This window comes from Perca fluviatilis, chromosome 17 (genome assembly GCF_010015445.1).
Source record: "Perca fluviatilis chromosome 17, GENO_Pfluv_1.0, whole genome shotgun sequence".
NCBI classification, from domain to species: Eukaryota; Metazoa; Chordata; class Actinopteri; order Perciformes; family Percidae; genus Perca; species Perca fluviatilis.
Window position 1 is genome coordinate 3,567,492 of NC_053128.1, and position 19,409 is coordinate 3,586,900.

At 40.0% G+C, this 19,409-nt stretch overlaps 1 protein-coding gene across 1 annotated transcript in view; it reads right to left on the reverse strand.

Moving 5' to 3' along the window:
* The window catches only part of LOC120546063 (leukemia inhibitory factor receptor-like), a 30,367-nt gene extending 15,054 nt beyond the window's left edge, over positions 1-15,313 (reverse strand). The window contains exons 1-2 of the mRNA XM_039780821.1: positions 14,019-15,313; positions 13,695-13,898 (exon numbers count right to left, since the gene is read on the reverse strand). Coding sequence (XP_039636755.1) covers positions 13,695-13,788 — 94 coding nt within the window. The 5' untranslated portion in view covers positions 13,789-13,898; positions 14,019-15,313. The remainder of the gene's footprint in view (positions 1-13,694; positions 13,899-14,018) is intronic.
* Between the last annotated feature and the right edge of the window lie 4,096 nt (positions 15,314-19,409).

Genomic DNA, 19,409 nt, shown 5'->3' on the forward strand with positions numbered 1-19,409 from the left:
GGACGTCTGGGTGATAAAACGCAGTGCTTTCAAGCGATGGAGTGGAGTTCATGTCCTCACGAAAACACATGACTTTCACCCACCAAACGGGGGAACAAGGGTGTTTGTGTCCCGGGAGTACAACTGGAGACAGTTGTTTTAACCCAAACCACAATCTTTTTTCTAATCTTAGCTAGTCGTTTTGGTGCCTAAACTTAACGGTCATCGCCGCATGAAGGTAACTTTTTGTCAAGTAAACTTAAAGGGTACTATTAGTCAGCATTTTTTGCGTATATGTGAACACTAAAAAGGGACTCAGGCCCCTCTGGAGCGAACCGTACTCAGACCTCCTCGGGAGGTGTTCTGAGTACGGTTCGCTTCAAGTCTGCGTTGCGGTTCTCTGGGGTTCAGGTTCGTTTATCCTTTTGCCAATGTATTTTAGCCCTCTGGGCTTGCCGTAGCCAAAGCACACGTGGGATGCTCGAAAAACAAACAAACGATGCTACTAGAGCCATGGCTGCTGCTAAAGCTACCGAGACAGGACGAGCAATAGTTTGGTCAGAGGATGAAACTACTGCACTTCTCCAGATATGGAACGAAGAACAAATCAAACAGCAACTGTCTACAACGCACAGGAACACTATGTTTTTCAGTTAAATTGAAAGCTATGGTCTTCAATAGGACCGCAACGCAGTGGCGCGTCCAACACAACCAGCTGGGGTGCCCCACAAGGATGTGTTAGCTCTCCTCTGCTCTTCACACTCTATACCAACGACTGTGTTACCTTTGCACGCAAACACCATATCATCAAATTTTCTGATGAGACTGCACTGGTAGCTCTGATGAAGGAGGGAGAGGGGGCTGACCTCTATGTAAATAATCTGGTAAAGTGGTGTGAACTAAATGCCCTCATCCAGGGGCGGATCTACCGGGGTGGCATAGGGTGGCAACTGCCACCCTAAAAGAAAGCCTTGCCACCCCTGCTGCCACCTGTTAGATCTATCTAAAAGACGTGTTCGTTCTGATTTCTGGAGGAAGGAGGAGAGGCTGGGGTCGAATTGAAAGTTAAGCAAAAAGGTTTAATAAAACAACATGAAAACGACAGTCAAAACATAAATGTTACACTGCAGCTGACAGCGGACTGTTCTCATGCTTCTCCTTGGGGAGTTACATAAAAACAGTCCTGAGATCGTCCCCGGATCACACATTTATTCCCTCCACTTGGGTGGTTCCTCAAAATGAAATCTTCCCCTTATTGGTCAGATGTCTCTCAAAAGCAAAGGTGTACGTTCCCAATCAGTGTCTTGAGGCTACACCCGGTCACAGGATCTTACCGAGACGGTGTCAATTGTTTCCAAACTACAGCAATACTCGTTTGTCTTAATCACGTCTGGCTCAACAGGGGATGGCTCTCAAAGTTGTTTAAACAATAAGTCTTCTAGCGCTTTTACATTTATGCTAAATAACAGCAATGTCCTAATCAATTCTTTAGAAGCTTGAGAAGGTGTGAGCCAGACAAATGCTGATTAGGCTTAATCAGTATTGAAACATTCCTTCACTCAGTTACACAACAGTTTACATTTTTTAAGTTACATTTTTTACCTTAAAGTACATTGTTTTCAAAACGTAAGCATAGTTTTAACTTTTTACTTCAACACACCCCAGTTGGCAGCAACAAATTACGGTAAAAGTTATGGCCAATTTGACAATTTACGAGCGTGCGTCTCCAATGTCCGACTACAGTGAATGCAGCATAAGATGACGCCAGAGCGGAGAGAGCCTGTTTTGTTTGGAAAACTGAGTGGCGCTAAGCGAGGGAGCCAGGAGTCGCGATGACTGGAGACACAGGAGGAAAGAGGTCAAAACGGATTAACATCTATCAAGAGATGAAATTATAACGAAAGTACAGTGCTAGCATAGTTGCGATGCTGATTTTGAGATGATAAAAATCCGGTTGAAGAACGTTATTTTGCCAACTATACAATATTACTTAGGGTCTGATGTTTGTTCTGTGTAAAGTAGGCTACAAAAGCTAATATTGATTCAACGTCTGTCAATGAAAACATCGTTACTTTGAATCGTAAAGAAATGAAGAGGAAAGGTAGCATATTCAGTTTTTGTCTCCAGATCTCTCTTGAATAATTAGGGAAAGTTGTCAGTGTGAAAGTTTGATGAGATGGGGAGATGAGTTTTTATATTTTGTGTAGAATGTATTTTAGATCTATTGCTCAGATTAAATATAAAAAATAAAAAAATATATAAATAAAACAAAAAATAAACAAATGAACCTAAAAATACTCTCCCAGGCTAAAATGTTAGTGTGTTAACACAGTCTGATGGTTAGAACTAATCAATGACAGTTCCTAATTTTGTACAAATGCTGTCTGCAAGGCTTCCTCTCTGACACAGTCCAAAACAGTTTGCTTCCCCTATCACACATCTGCCTCTCATCACCTGGGTCTTAACTTAATGCCTTTCCTGTGATAATGCCCCTTACTTCTATCATACTTCTATATCTCCTATTAAGTGAGATCACATTGTACGGTCACTTATTCCTAATATGAACTGTTTCAAATGAAACCCCAAATGCAGGACATTGATTGCATGAGATGAAGTTTGTCTGGATGAGTTTGTAAATGGCAGCCTGTGCCCTTTTGTAGTGTGTACATACTATTTCTCATCAAACTGTGATAACTGATTAAATTCAGTAAATATACGTCTGACATATGTTGCCACCCCTCAAAAATTCCTGCCCCCCTCTCGCCACCCCAGAAATATTTATCTAGATCCGCCCCTGCCCTCATCCTCAATACACAGAAAACTGAGGAGATTATCTTCGGCACCTCTCGTGAGCCACATTGCCACACTACACCAATAACCATTCACAATCAAACAATAAAACAAAAATCATCGTTCAAATACCCTGGAGTGCACGTGGACAGTGACCTTTCCTGGACCTATCATGTAGACTATATCTGCAGCAAAGTACAGCAGAGAATATACTTTTTAAGGAGACTTAGGTCATTCAGAGCGAGCAGCAAAATCCTGTCTCTTTTCTTTGTGTCAACAATTCAAAGCATCCTGCAGTATGGAGGCGCAGTGTGGTTTGGGGGGGCCTCTCAGCTCATCTGATGGCCAGGATTCTACAGCTCCTGGGAATCTGTTCCAAATTGGTGGGACACTCAGTGAAGAATGCGTTCACTGAAAGCCACGTCCTGCACACCGTCAGACTGGCGGACAAAATCTCCCAGTACTCTTCCCATGTGTTGCATGGGGAGTACCAACTCCTGCCCTCTGGGAGGCGCTATAGAGTCCCAGACTGCAGAAAGAACAAATATAAACACTCATTTGTTCCTCTGTCAGTAGCTTTGTTTCCATCCACACGTTTTTATCCGTATTAAGTGATATCGAATGAAAAATGCCTTATGGAAACAGTAAAATTCTATAGAATTTCATGAATATCGACTCAAAGGAAATACGTTCGGTCTCATCGGATTTTCTCTTGATCGATATACGGCTTATGCGATAAACGCTGATGGAAACGTTATTTGCCGAATAAATTAATGAATTGCGATTAAGTTTTAGGTCATTTTATGGTTGCAACCCGCCACAAAACGAAGAAGTTTTAATTAATTTCCGCCCAGTATTTCCACTCTGTTTGCACACGTGACAGGTGTCAACAAAGACAGATGGAAGTGGACGAACGATATGGAGGAAATATTTATTCATAATTCAAATTGAAAGTCCAAAGAGAAATTGAAAGTCCAAAGAGAAAACAAAGCAAGATCAAATTAAAAATATTATTATTTTTTTAATTTTCCATTTGGCTTTGGCTTTTGAATTTAATATTTGGCTTTTGAATTTCAATTTAACATTGGCTTTTAATTTTCATTTAATATTTGGCTTTTGAATTTCAATTTAACATTGGCTTTTAATTTTCATTTAATATTTGGCATCTCAATTTCCATTTCCATTTAACATTGCCTTTTCGTTTGGACTTGACACATGTCAATGTAAATGAGGAGGCGTGGCCCAAAGGCTGATGGGAGGGTCTGAAATGAAAGGGGTGCAGAGGTACCTTATGAACAGCAGGAGGAGCATTCTGCTGGGGAGCATCTGTCTGCAGCTTCAGGCTTGATGGCCTCTTATTTCACATGATAGAAAATGATGATGTAGGCTAAACACAAACATTTCATGCAACAACAGTGAAGTTTTCATGTAGTTACTATAATTGGGCCCGTGTTAGTGAGGACTAGATTAGAACTGTATTTAAAGCTGATTCTGGTTCCCAACTTCGCCCCAGGTGTGTCTGTTTAAAACACGGACTCAGACAACTTCTCTCTTTTGATTTTTTATTTAATTAAGCAACAGTAGAAACATGGGTGTGGGTAGCTCTGCTACGTGTGTTTGTGTGTGGTCAGATTTTGAGGACGCACACACACACACACACACACACTCACACACACACAATCTCAACCTGATAGTCATCGTCCAAACTGCGACCTCTCCTTTTTCTTTCTCTCACTTTTTTCTCCGGGTGGTGCGCGCGGTGTGAGGTGCGTGTCCGCGCTATTCTCCAACTTGTAGGCTACTCACAACAATCACTCCTGATTGACAGCCTTTTGTACAGCCCGTGTACTTTTTCAGACTTCCAGCTAACAGCGGTGTCTGTAAGCATCACTGGCCGGCCAGCAGGGAGGCGATCCCGGCCGCCACCAGCTGGCTGTTTTATAAAAAAGCAATCGATTCTATAATCTAGATCGGGAGTTTGCAGTAGTAGCAGCAGCAAACAAGTGGAAACTTTTTACAATTTTCATCTGCTTTTTCACCACTAAATTCACTTCTGAGACTTTTTTTATGCGATAAATTAACTGTGTAGAGTTTGAATATGGCCAGTTTTACAAACGTTGATGGCCAACTGCACATTTTCTCCGATGTCGTCAGAAGCTTCAGTCTGACGGGACAGCCAGCTGGTGGCGGCCGGGATCGCCTCCCTGCTGGCCGCCAGTGATGCTCACAGACACCGCTGTCAGCTGGAAGTCTGAAAAAAAACACGGGCTGTACAAAAGGCCATCCAATCAGATAGCTACAGTATTAAACGCGCACCACACCCCGCCGCACCACCCGGAAAAAAGTGAGAGAAAGAAAAAGGAGAGGTCGCAGTTCGGACGATGACTATCCTGTTGAGATTGTGTGTGTGTGTGCGTCCTCGAAATCTGACCACACACAAACACACGTAGCAGAGCTACCCACACCCATGTTTCTACTGTTGCTTAATTAAATAAAACATCAAAAGAGAGAAGTTGTCTCCGTCTGTGTTTTAAACAGACACACCTGGGGCGAAATTGGGAACCAGAATCAGCTTTAAATACAGTCCTAATCTAGTCCTCACTAACACGGGCCCAATTATAGTAACTACATGAAAACTTCACTGTTGTTGCATGAAATGTCGTTTGTGTTTAGCCTACATCATCATTTTCTATCATGTGAAATAAGAGGCCATCAAGCCTGAAGCTGCAGACAGATGCTCCCCAGCAGTCTGCTCCCCCTGCTGTTCATAAGGTGCCTCTGCACCCCTTTCATTTCAGACCCTCCCACCAGCCTTTCCGCGCTGCCCGCCCTCATTTACATTGACATGTGTCAAGTCCAAACGAAAAGGCAATGTTAAATGGAAATTGAAATGCCAAATATTAAATGAAAATTAAAAGCCAATGTTAAATTGAAATTCAAAAGCCAAATATTAAATGAAAATTAAAAGCCAATGTTAAATTGAAATTCAAAAGCCAAATATTAAATGAAAATTAAAAGCCAATGTTAAATTGAAATTCAAAAGTCAATAATAATATTTTTAATTTGATCTTGCTTTGTTTTCTCTTTGGACTTTCAATTTCTCTTTGGACTTTCTATTTGAATTATGAATAAATATGTCCTCCATAGAACGAGGAGACAAGAGACTTTTTGAATTTAATTTACGAGCAAAATATAACGGCTATTTTAAATAGCAAAAATCTAAGAAATGCCATAATTTATCAGGAACTCGCGAAGGAAATGGCCAACAAAGGTTAGGACAAGCCGTGGGATGTCCTCCGGAGTAAATGGAAGGGGCTCAAACAGCAATACATGTCTCAAAAAAGAGAGTTGTCTCGCAGCGGTGCCGGAGGGGAACTAAAAGGCAAGTTCCACCTTTTTGATGAGCTGGATCAGATTCTCGGCCAAAGGCCCATCGGAGCTTCCTCGGCTTCTAATATTAACAACAATTACTACTTTTGTCTAGCAAAACTTTGTTCGCAAAAGTTTGCTTGAAATGTTGGGCGATTCAGTGCAAAAATGAATGGAAACACCTTAAAATGTCTCAAATCAATTTGATATACCAATTTAATCACAAAACAGCATGTGACGTCATTACGCACAGGTTTTTATTCGCTTTAAAGCCGTTGGATGGAAACACACTTTCACCAGCTTTATTCGCATGAGTTTTTTTTACCGAACTTTAGATAATTCGATTGACAAGTAGATGGAAACTTAGATAATATCTCTGCTGAATCAACACAGGAGGGCAAAGAAGTGATAGTCCCCCCCCACACTTTCACTTTCATCTATTGCAGGACAGGGCCCCCCTCATATTAAATAAGTATCTATTTATGTTTTTACTGATGCCTCTATGTTTTTAGCTCTTTGATTTAGGTTGTTGTGTTGTAATTGTTGGAGCTTGTATTGCAAGACAAATTTCCATGTACACATAAAGTGTTATCTAATCTAATCGAATCAAATCAAATAATCAAAAGTACATGGACACACGCGATAAAATGGGAATAAACTGCGTAATGTGAACAAAAAGAAAACTGAGGCCTCATCAGAGATAAAGTGGACCAGAAAGAGAACTGAATCCTCTTTCATCAACCCACAATGTGAACACAAAAAGTCAGTTTTCTGTTGGTCCACCTTTTGGTTTGTTTAAAGAGGATTGTATGTGAAAACACCCTAGAAAAATTATAGATTTTATCTAAAAGATTTTCAGTTCAGTGCCTCAATATTTAAATGTTTTCGAGAATGTGGATGAGGTCATTATAGTTCGATGGCCTCCCGTATTCATTTGAGCAAGAGTATAGGGATGAAAAGCAGACGAGGGAGAGAGAGAGAGAGAGAGAGAGAGAGAGAGAGAGAGAGGCAGCAGGCAGAGGAGGGTGAAGCAGCTAGGCCTACTTGCTGCAAGCCTCCGGGTAATTGGTGGTTTTCCTGTGGGTGATCCAGGGGCACCAACCATTCACAACCAGTGGGGGGGCAACACATGACACAAGTTTAAACAATATTTTCTGTAAATTGTTATATTATTTACCTATATATTATACCTTTGAGGTATAGTGCCCAGGGGCACCACATTGTCTTAATACGGGCCTGGGGTGATCCCTATGTTTTATGACCAAATACCTGCAAAACTAATTCTATTTCCATTATACCCCTTTCAGACAACAGATGTCCAACTGCCTTTAACTGTTAGCATTGACAACAGTCTGCAGTTTACTTCCATACACCTCACTGATAAACCTGAACATTAATTAGCAAATGTTAGCATGCTAACATTGAGATGAGGACAAATCTACTATTATCTACCTTATATTCTGGAGGAAAAACACATGCACCTTGCGGTACATATCGTTAGGAGCCGGCTGGAGCCAGAAGATCTGGACTGGATCCAAACTGATGACAGCATCGCCAGAAGATGGGACAGAAATGGATAAATAGAGAGTATCTTAACTTAGCCGGCATCAGATGCTGGGGGAATCTTTGTCTGTTTGCTAGGTGAAAGATAGACCTGTATTGAAGTATCTGATCCGTGTACACGTAATTGTAGATTGCAATATCATTCTTCACTAAAGCTTGTTATAACTTTAACTGAACGAATCCTGAGTCTTATTCCTCTGATCTACCAGTAAACGAACACTATTCAGGGTGTAGTGACCATAGAACTGGAGTCAGATCAAGTCTGGCCTTTTTAGGACCAGACCGGTCATCGGTATAAAATCCTTCAACGGCCTGTCCAGGACCGATAAGGTCTCTTCTGGATTAAATACCGCCTCCTCTCTACGGTTGGTTATGAACTATACACATCAGGCTACACTGGGTGGCCGTTGTAGGTAACTTACCTAAGCTTTTGAAAGTCCAGATAACTAGTAGGCTACTGATCTTTGGGTACAGCCTAAGGTTGACATTACAAATATTGTTTTATGTAAATACTGTATATTAATTGTTGTACATATTGCTGGTGTTGATTTTGGTTGATTTTGCTTGCTTTAACTATGCATGGTAGTTTGATTTGAATTGTGTTTTGTTTTCCAATATCCATGACATGCTTTTTAATAGAAAAGAGGTTGCTATTTTTAACATATATAAAAATAAAATTGTATATTTCTATAATTAGGCGCCGCCAAAGGCGCTATTAAAACTGAAGGAATTATTTTTTTCTGCAAATGAATTGCCTTTTTGAGGGGCTTAACATATTCAAAAACTCACCAAAATTGGTGGTCACATAAAGTCTGGTGAACATTTACGTATTTTAAGGGTTTTGGGAATAGGCGCACAAAAATGGCTCGCTAGCGCCCCCTACAAAGTTAAAGAAATTGAGCCCCTGCAGTGCGTTTAACGTAGACTCACGAAACTTGGTACACATATGTAACATGTCAAGATGTACAAAAAACTTCATTAGAGCCATACCCTAAACCCAACAGGAAGTCCGCCATTTTGATTTCGAAGTTTGAAATTAGTGCGATTTTGGTCATTTCCACGTCGTACTTTAACGAACTCCTCCTAGAGATTTCATCCGATCAACTTCAAACTCGGTCTGTGCCATCTTAAGACGTTAAAGATGAAAAGTTGTTAAAAGAAAAACTTTTCGTCATAGGGCGTGGCCTTGGCGAGGCGTCCATTTTGTGCGTTTCGCCATCAAAACAGGAAGTGGCTGTAACTCGAGTGTACGTTGTCCAACTGGCTCGAAACTTTTCAGGATTCATAAGAGTCCAACCCTGAGGACAAATAACGGCCGATATTTACTTAAAGTCATAGCGCCCCCTAGTGGCAACAGCAAGTAGGACTAAAAGTCAAGGTGCTATACTTTAACGAACTCCTCCTAGAGATTTCATCCGATGGACTGTAACATTTCAACACCTTAACGATGAAAAGTTATTAAAAGAAAAACTTTTCGTCAGACGGTGTGGGCGTGGCGTGGCTGCCATTTTGAGTGTTTAGCGATGAACAAAGAATTTGTTGTAACTTGAGTGTACGTTGTCCTATCTGCCCGACATTTGTCACGATTGACAAGGGTCCAGGCCTGAGGACACCTACAGGCCAAAATTGACTTTTGGTCATAGCGCCCCCCGCTGGTAACAGGAAATGCGCCTTATATGACAAACATCATCCGATTTACATGAAACTTATAATGTGTGGTGATACTGAGCCGGCCCCTATAATATAACATAACATTTGAACCGTTTAAGGTAGACCCTTGTGTAAGGTATCATTGAACTCAGCAGAGAGTTCCTTCTTCATTGGTGATGGTTTGGCCCACCCCCTATGCTTAAGCCATGCCCCCTTTCATAGCATTTGAACCGTTTAAGGTATACCCTCGTGTGAGGTATCATTGAACTCCGCAGAGACTTCCTTATTCATTGGTCATGGTTTGGACTGCCCTCTAAACTTTAGCCACGCCCCCTTTTATAACTAATGAACTGTATGACGTAGAGTCTTGTGTGAGGTATCATTCAACTCAGCTGGAAGTTTCTTTTTCATTGGTGACGATTTGCGGTGTCTGAGTGCCGCGCAAATGCACGGTCGCAAGGAGCGGCGTACGCCAGTAACCCCGACGCGCACAGAGGTGCGAGGGCCCGTCCATCGCTGCTTACAGCTTTAATTACTTTACTGTTTCTGACCCGTAATTTGGTAAACAAACCTGTGTAATTTAAAGGTCTTGGGCCTATCCCAAGTGGCATTGTTGGAAATTTAAAAATTCTTCGAGTGTCATTACCACGTACTGTCACATCTGCTTTGCCTGCCCAGACCATTTGGCCCTCATGGCTTGCAAACAAGTGAAGTATGGCAGTTGGTCAAGGCCACACCCCCACCCTCCACATTGCCCCCCCCCCCCTTTCTCCTCCTCAATAGCATTTACAGCTACAGACACAGAAATGGCACATCCTAAGGAAAGCTCATTGTGGGACTGGTTCTAGTGGCTGTAATTCTGCACCAAGGCTGAATTTCGTCTATATAAAAGAGACTTCAGATACAGTATTAGGGGACCACTAAGGTCTATATAAAAGAGACTTCAGATACAGTATTAGGGGACAAGAGACTTCAGATACAGTATTAGGGGACCACTAAGGTCTATATAAAAGAGACTTTAGATACAGTATTAGGGGACCACTAAGGTCTATACAGTGCCTTGCGAAAGTATTCGGCCCCCTTGAACGTTTCGACCTTTTGCCACATTTCAGGCCTCAAACATAAAGATATAAATGTAATTTTGTGAAGAATACAACAAGTGTCAATTATAAGTGAACAAATTCATTGTTTCAAACTTTTTAACAAATAAAATGAAGTAAAATTATTCACCCTTTCAGTGCAGCAAACTCTCCCAGAGTTAGTGAGGATCTCTGAATGATCCATGTTGACCTAAATACTAATGATGATAAATAGAATCCATGTGTGTAATCAAGTCTCTATAAATGCACCTGCTCTGTGATAGTCTCAGAGGTCCGTTTAAAGCGCAGAGAGCATCATGAAGAACAAGGAACACACCAGGCATAGATACTGTGTAAGTTTAAAGCCGTTGATACAAAAATTTCCCAAGCTTTACATCCAAAACTGTAAGATAATATGTGGAAGATATCAGACCACTACAATTGAAGACCGCGTCTAAACTTTCAGCTCATACAATAGAGATATCAGAGATCAGTAAGAGGCCCATGATCACTCTGGATAACTGCAGAGATCTACAGTAGTGGGAGACTCTGCATAGCAACAATAGTCTATACTGCACAAATCTGGCCTTTATGGAAGAGTGGCAAGAAGCCATTTTAAATATCATAAAAGTGTCGTTTAAATTTGCCAAAAGCCACCTGGGACACACCAAACATGTGGAGAAGGTGCTGTGGTCAGATAAACAAAATCAATTTTGACAATGCAAAACGTTATGTTTGGTAAAGCAACACAGCTCATCACCCTGAACGCACCATCCCCACTGTCAAACATGGTGGTGCAGCATCATGGTTGGCTTTTTCAGCAGGACAGGGAAGATGGTTAAAATTGATGGGAAGATGGATGGAGCCAAATACAGACCATTCTGGAGAAACCTGATGGAGTCTGCAAAGACCTGAGACTGGGATAGATTTGTCTTCCAACAAGACAATGATCCAAAACATAAAGCAAAATCTACAATGGAATGGTTCACAAATAAACATATCAGGTTTAGAATGGCCAAGTCAAAGTCAGACCTGAATCAATCAGATCTGTGGAAGAACTAACTGCTGTTACAAACGCTCTCCATCCAACCTCACTGAGCTCGAGTGTTTTGCAAGGAGGAGAAAATGTCAGTCTCTCGATGTGCAAAACTGATAGAGACATACCCTGCCGATTACAGCTGTAATCGCAGCAAAAGGTGGCGCTACAAAGTATTAACTTAAGGGCTGAATAATTTTGCACTAATATTTCAGTTTTTATTTGTTTAAAAGGTTTGAAATATCCAATAATTTCTTCCACTTCATGATTGTGTCCCACTTGTTGTTGATTCTTCACAAAAATTACAGTTTATATCTTTATGTTTGAGGCCGAAATGTGGCAAAAGGTCGAAAAGTTCAAGGGGCCGAATACTTTCTAAGGCACTGTATAAAGAGACTTCAGATACAGTATTAGGGGACCACTAAGGTCTATATAAAAGAGACTTCAGATACAGTATTAGGGGACCACTAAGGTCTATAAAAAGAGACTTCAGATACAGTATTAGGGGACCACTAAGGTCTATATAAAAGAGACTTCAGATACAGTATTAGGGGACCACTAAGGCCTATTTAAAAGAGACTTCAGATACAGTATTAGGGACCACTAAGGTCTATATAAAAGAGACTTCAGATACAGTATTAGGGGACCACTAAGGTCTATATAAAAGAGACTTCATATACAGCATTAGGGGACCACTAAGGTCTATATAAAAGAGACTTCAGATACAGTATTAGGGACCACTAAGGTCTATATAAAAGAGACTTCATATACAGTATTAGGGGACCACTAAGGTCTATATAAAAGAGACTTCAGATACAGTATTAGGGGACCACTAAGGCCTACATAAAAGAGACTTCAGATACAGTATTAGGGGACCACTAAGGTCTATATAAAAGAGACTTCAGATACAGTATTAGGGGACCACTAAGGTCTATATAAAAGAGACTTCAGATACAGTATTAGGGGACAAGAGACTTCAGATACAGTATTAGGGGACCACTAAGGTCTATATAAAAGAGAATTTAGATACAGTATTAGGGGACCACTAAGGTCTATATAAAAGAGACTTCAGATACAGTATTAGGGGACCACTAAGGTCTATATAAAAGAGACTTCAGATACAGTATTAGGGGACCACTAAGGTCTATATAAAAGAGACTTCAGATACAGTATTAGGGGACCACTAAGGTCTATATAAAAGAGACTTCAGATACAGTATTAGGGGACCACTAAGGCCTATTTAAAAGAGACTTCAGATACAGTAGGGACCACTAAGGTCTATATAAAAGAGACTTCAGATACAGTATTAGGGGACCACTAAGGTCTATATAAAAGAGACTTCATATACAGTATTAGGGACCACTAAGGTCTATATAAAAGAGACTTCATATACAGTATTAGGGGACCACTAAGGTCTATATAAAAGAGACTTCAGATACAGTATTAGGGACCACTAAGGTCTATATAAAAGAGACTTCCTATACAGTATTAGGGGACCACTAAGGTCTATATAAAAGAGACTTCATATACAGTATTAGGGACCACTAAGGCCTACATAAAAGAGACTTCAGATACAGTATTAGGGGACCACTAATGTCTATATAAAAGAGACTTCAGATACAGTATTAGGGGACCACTAAGGTCTATATAAAAGAGACTTCAGATACAGTATTAGGGGACCACTGAGGCCTATATAAAAGCATCAAAAGAGCACCATGTCATAGGACCTTTAAATATACCGCAGGCTATCTATTCATATTGCCAATAGCATGCCAGTACATGTTATGAAAACATTTTGAAAAATTACTATCAGAACCAAAAATTGGGTTTAAACAATTCTAATTATAATCACAGTAAATAGGCTGCATAATACATCCATGATCTACAGTAAATGTAAAGTATAGAGACCATTGTCTTCTTTAAAATACAATGTAATTTGCATTTTAAATTTGCATGGAAATATGGAAACATTCTTATACTATTAATACAGTATAGTCTCAGCTGTAAAGCATATCTAATGCTGTTATTCCTAGCATTGGATATGACAAATGCCTTTGGTGTGGGAGACCTGGGTTCGATTCCCACTGCAATACATCAACCAACGTGTCCCCGAGCAAGACACTTAACCCCTAGTTGCTCCAGAGGTGTGTTACCTCTGACATATATAGCAATTGTAAGTCGCTTTGGATAAAAGCGTCAGCTAAATGACATGTAAAAGACGCACTCACCACTTTCTTGGCCATTTCCATCCTGTGTGCTCTTGCAGAACAGTGAGACCAGTAATAACCATGGGATCATCATAATCCCCTTTACAAGGACCATTTGGGATCAGCTGTTATTCCTTTAATATAAACTTGTCAGCAAGCCCTCATTGACTTAGTGCTGTCATCATAGACAAGACATCCGAAACGTCCACTTATTACACTTCATACCTGTTTAAAAAAAAGAATTAGTAAAAAGAATTATCAGTTCATTCACTGCCAAAATAATAAGGAAAGGGAATATTCTTGACTCCTGAGGCATTTTTACAAGGATTAATTTAAAATACTTACATGAGGATGTCTGACTGGTTGTCATGGATCTTGCACACGGAATGAATTTAATGTGAAGGAAATAAGGGGTAAGAATAAAACTGAAAGAGTTACAGTGTCAAGTTACGCCCTGCAGTAAACACTCCCTTTAAAAGTAGCCAATGATACAATGCCTTGGAAATCCATTTGCTGTTTGAGCTCATAGTTATTGTGAAATCCATGTGGACTTCAATGCAGGAAGTGGAGAGGCTGCCTTCTGGTAATCTTGAGTCACGGTGGCCAGATCAGACATGCCTTACATGCACTCAGAATGTTTGTATTCGTAAGAAATTACTTTACTAAACACTTGTTTCAGTATCTGAGTGTGGCAGGCCTTTATCAAGACAAGTAAGAAAAGTCCTCTTTATTTGTTAGGATTTTTTCTCATAAGTCACACTTTCAGCTGTACTCTGGAGAGAAAATCAGGAATCTGTACAACTTCCTTTTGCTTGTATGGTGATCCAGACTAAGCAAAACACATGTCCACACTGAGAACTGAAGCTCTTTTTTGAAAATACCAAAGTCAGAACCTTTTCTGTCAAGTGCACTTAAACATGTTCCTTAATATATATAGTCACTCTGGTCAGCAGTACAAGAGGAAAGAAAGTAAGAATAGAATAGGAAGCTGAGGTCACTGAGTTACAAAAGAGCAACAGAATGTTTACATTTCAAGGAAAAGTTATCAGAATTAGTAGAACCACATTTCACAATAGACAGTATATTCATTATTCCTCTTTCGTAACGGGCCTCTACCAAACTTCATTAAAATCCACAGTTTTGTAATTTAAAATCAAACAGGCACTTGAACCAATATGTACTATCCTAGGTACTGTATATCACCATCTGAACTCACATTAGATTTAGCTAACTGTAAAGAGGAGGTGTAACGTTACGAATAGCCACTGTTCTGATTCGGGTGTCTGGGTCTGTTTCCCGATGGTGCAGTAAACTGCCGTTAGCGTCCTTAGCACCGGAGTTAAGTGCTGACCAGGTTTGGATTGCTGTAATGATAGTGGCTGGCTGCTAGCTGGCTGGGGGCTGACTGTGGATGTCACTGAAGCTTTGCAGCGCCGGGAGAGTGAGGCAGACAGACATGGGTGTGCTAGCTGGCTAAATTACCATTACGTAGATTAGTCGTCCTAATATACAGTTAACATTACTGTTGAATTCGTTGGTTAGCCCAGAATTGTTAACCAATCATACTAAAAATAACTGAGCGTGTTGAACGATGTCGCAATCTTATGTTACCCACCAAGAATTGGCTAACGTTATAGACCAAGCATTAGCATTAGCTACTTGTCAACCAGCACCTTTTTCTAGTAGGTACCAAAGCACTTTTCCTCTTCGGTCCCCCTACAGGTTGGAAGCGGAATTGTCTGATTGCCAGCTCTATCTCCACAGCTCTGTGGAGTAAGGTCTGTTTGCATTTCTTTAAACCAATCACAATCGTCTTGGGCGGCGCTAAGCTCCAGACCATAGACTGTATATATTAGTGGACAGCTCATCCGGTTTGGCAAAGTGCTGCAAATGCGGAAGTGCCTTAAAGCTGCATTCTATCTGGATTCCAGCAGGGGGCGACACGTGCGGTTGCAAAAGGAGGTCAGTTTCTGTAGAAGTCTATGAGAAAGTGACCCACTTCTCACTTGATTTATTACCTCAGTAAACCTCTTCATAATGAGTTTATGGTCTCAATCGCTAGTTTTAAGTCTTCTGCAACACAGAATGATGTTCATTTTTTGAATTATGGTCTCGTTGATTTTAAAATCGGCGATAAAGCAGGGGGTGTTTTAGGGCGTGGCTATGATGTGATTGACAGTTCGCGGTCTGTCAATCATGACAAGAGGTTTAGCAAAGCTTATCCATGGCACGTAAACTTCATTTTGGATGTTGACCAGCTTTCTTCGTAGTGATTGTGACACTTTGGTTGCCTAATAATGTCTTGTTCAGCGTTCGGTTGGACGACAAGACACTCAAAGGAGTCGGCAGTTCAGTTTTTCTGGTAAGTAACGTTACATTTTTTTTAAATACTGTTTTTCGTTAGCCAACGTTAGCATCCCAATTAATATCAGTTTGCTAGCTAGATTGCACCTTGCTAACCAAGCTAGCGGGCTAACATTATGCAGACCGTATAAACTGATTCAAATATATATTTAACGTTACAGTCGTATACAGTAGCTATGCATACGGTCTCGCCGGCGATCTAGTTTTAACCATATGTGGTGTTATTGCTAATCGATGCGCATGCCTCCCTAACCCGCAAGCTAACACTACCATTACATGTAATGGTAGCTAATGTTAGCTTAAAATCAAAGCCTGATATAGCTAATGCTATGGTGCAAAATCATATTAAACCCTATATTCGCACGGGATTAGAATAATTTTGGGACTGCATGTGATTTAGAAATTACCCCCTCACATCTGAGTTTCGTGTGGCGCATTCGCACAGGACAAGCAGAGACTGCTTTTACTTGAATATACTGAAAGAGTTGGGTTACCCGGAGGTGCCCGAAGGACAGGCACATAATATCATCCCCGCCGCGGCGGCACCCACACAGCATCACCGTCACCCTCACCCTCGGACAAAGCTGCGGGGGGAATGCGTGGACTCGGAGACGGAGGTCTCTGGGCGGGGCAGTGAGCCAGAATATGCGTTGATGCTGTTACACTGATGTCTTTCTTCCACTTACTGTAGTTGTGTCTGCTAATCTATTTGAAGACCTTCTGTCAGCACATTAGTCTGTTTTAAGATGAGTCACATACATGTTACAATCTATATTTACAAGTGCTGTTTATTACGAAAATGTACATATCATTAAAAAAGTGTTGCGTACAATACACATTGTCTAAGATAAATTTGACATGTAGGAGTATGTTTACATAATACTGCATGTCCTCAACTGAAGCATAGATTCATGTACAAGCGCATATATTAATATAATTCATTGTGATCTACCATGCCTTAACTACATGTTTGTCTATTACAAACATTTGCCTGTCCTCCACCACTAGCCGGCCTACTGTCTTCCTCTGACTGACCCACTCCTTCCCAGAAACCACCACCCGTTCTCCATCCTGGAAACTTTGACGTGCTTTTCCCCCCTCAGAAACCTGGACTCGATACTTCAAAATAAAGCCTGTTAATTCACACTCCTGGCTCTGCGTTCTGTTCACTATTCAAACCTAAAAGTTAGCACTTTAGAAATATGTATAAGGCATATAATTGAGATATTTTATGTATAGGATTAAACTGTTAGAATTAGATATTGACATTGCATGTCCTTGTATGGTTTTTAGTTTTCATACTTTAAAAATGTCAGTGCAGTAAATATAAGGTACATTGATTTAATTATTACATTGAATAAGTTGTTTATTTTTTCTTTGCAATTTGTGATCATACTTTTGTTATAATGAATTTACAATAACCCTACACAGATTAAACAGCACATAGTGCATTTTCAATTACCTACTAAACACTTGACTAGGTATTTGAAATATATTCAAATATATAAATTAATCTAAAAGGTACATAAAAGTACAAAAAAGTGTTTTCATGGTGATGAAAATTGACAAGTACATAAAGCCACAAGAAAAGCACAAACTACATTTTGCTGATCCTTTGTCAACATTTAAGTAAGTATGGTAACATTTAAGAAATCATTTGTTGATTAAAGCCCAAATAGACACTTTAAATCAATTACAAATTCTATCAAATTACCAATGTCTTGTATGACTACAATACTGTATGTTCCTATAGTTCAGAAAAACAACATGTAGCTTTAGAAAGACCTTTATTTCACATTGAAATGGGCATTAACTTCAAAAACTACATAAACCACAAACACTGGCAATATTTTTAACATTATGTTTAAAGTGATGAATTAAATAATGTAGTTCACCTTTTACAATCCAGTGTAAATTCCACACATAAATCACTGCTGTGGATCAAGTTAAAGGCAAACTTCCCTGTCACAAGTGAATTCTGCATAATAAAAAGAGGTAGTTGAATCACTAGTGCCACATTGTTAATTACAGTAGAAATGGTTGACATTACAAACCACAATATAAAAATATAGCTTAACATATAAAGCTTAAAGCACTTGTGCAGCACTATTCAGTCAAGTCCAAATGCCTGGGTAAAGAAATAAAAGCTGCCTTTACAATTACAGTGAGCATAGTGTGACAGTCTGTTGGTTGTCTGTAATGCACAGTGGAAAAAGAAAAGTAACTATTACTTAATTCTGAGGAATTGGGTTGGGTGCACATGCCATCGTGGCTCTCCACACTCCTATTTCTGAAAGAAAGAAAGAGTCATCAATTTCCATTTGAGCCCCTCATAGTTAAATATATATGCACACTAGCATGTAACTGTACTTCATTAATTATCTAGGAGAATACAGATGAATTAACAACAGTGTATTGTTCTTTAGTGTAACTTTAAGTCAGTTAAATGATCTTATTTCTGCTAACGTTAGCTTAAAAGCATGTAAAGGCAGTAGCAAGACTTTATCGGTGCTTTATGGTTATTACAGTTAGCCAAACGTTCTAATAAACTTGGTTAAACATTTGCTAATAGTTAGCGTTAGATAATGATAAGCATTGACAATCACCGTTTCGTAGCTAAACTTCAATTTGCAGAAAATTAACGTTAGCATGTTTTACCATAAGTGGCTAGCTAACGTTACAGACAATTTACATGGTAACATCAGATACATTTACTTTACAATATGACTCCTCTTATATGACTATGGGACAAAGATATATTTAAAACCTAGCAAAGCTAAATCTTACCTTGAATTATGTATGCTAGCTTTCAGCAGAAGATGCATCCAGATTGCCAGTGAACGTGTGTAATGTAACGAAGGGTGTAAGCAGCGTTGCTAACTCAAAAAAAAATGAAATAAAGTCAGATACCGCCCAACTGTCTACGGCTCCTCCCTCACTCCTCCTTCGAGTTTAAAAACGTCACATCCGCAACCACGATGGCTGCGCCCATAAACGCAAACTCGACGACTCATATCAGCTCTCCACAAACCAATGGGTGACGTCACACATGCTCTGTCCATTAATATTAACAGTCTATGCTCCAGACGCAGCGACAGTAGCTCTGCTAAATAGTCTCTGGAAGGAACTTGTTTTGGAGGAACATTTGCACCCCGCAAAAGAAAACGCCACATACAATAAATGAAGTTAACTGTTGACACAATACAGTAACATATTTAAATTAGCTGATACATGGTTAAACATTATTAGCTCTTACAGGTGTATGTACTGTGTGTCCACAGCACTCATCAGTCCCAAAACGTCCCAGTTAGATAGTAAGTGCCATAATCATATTCTTTGTGAATCTTTACAATCATTCCCCGAAAAAACCAA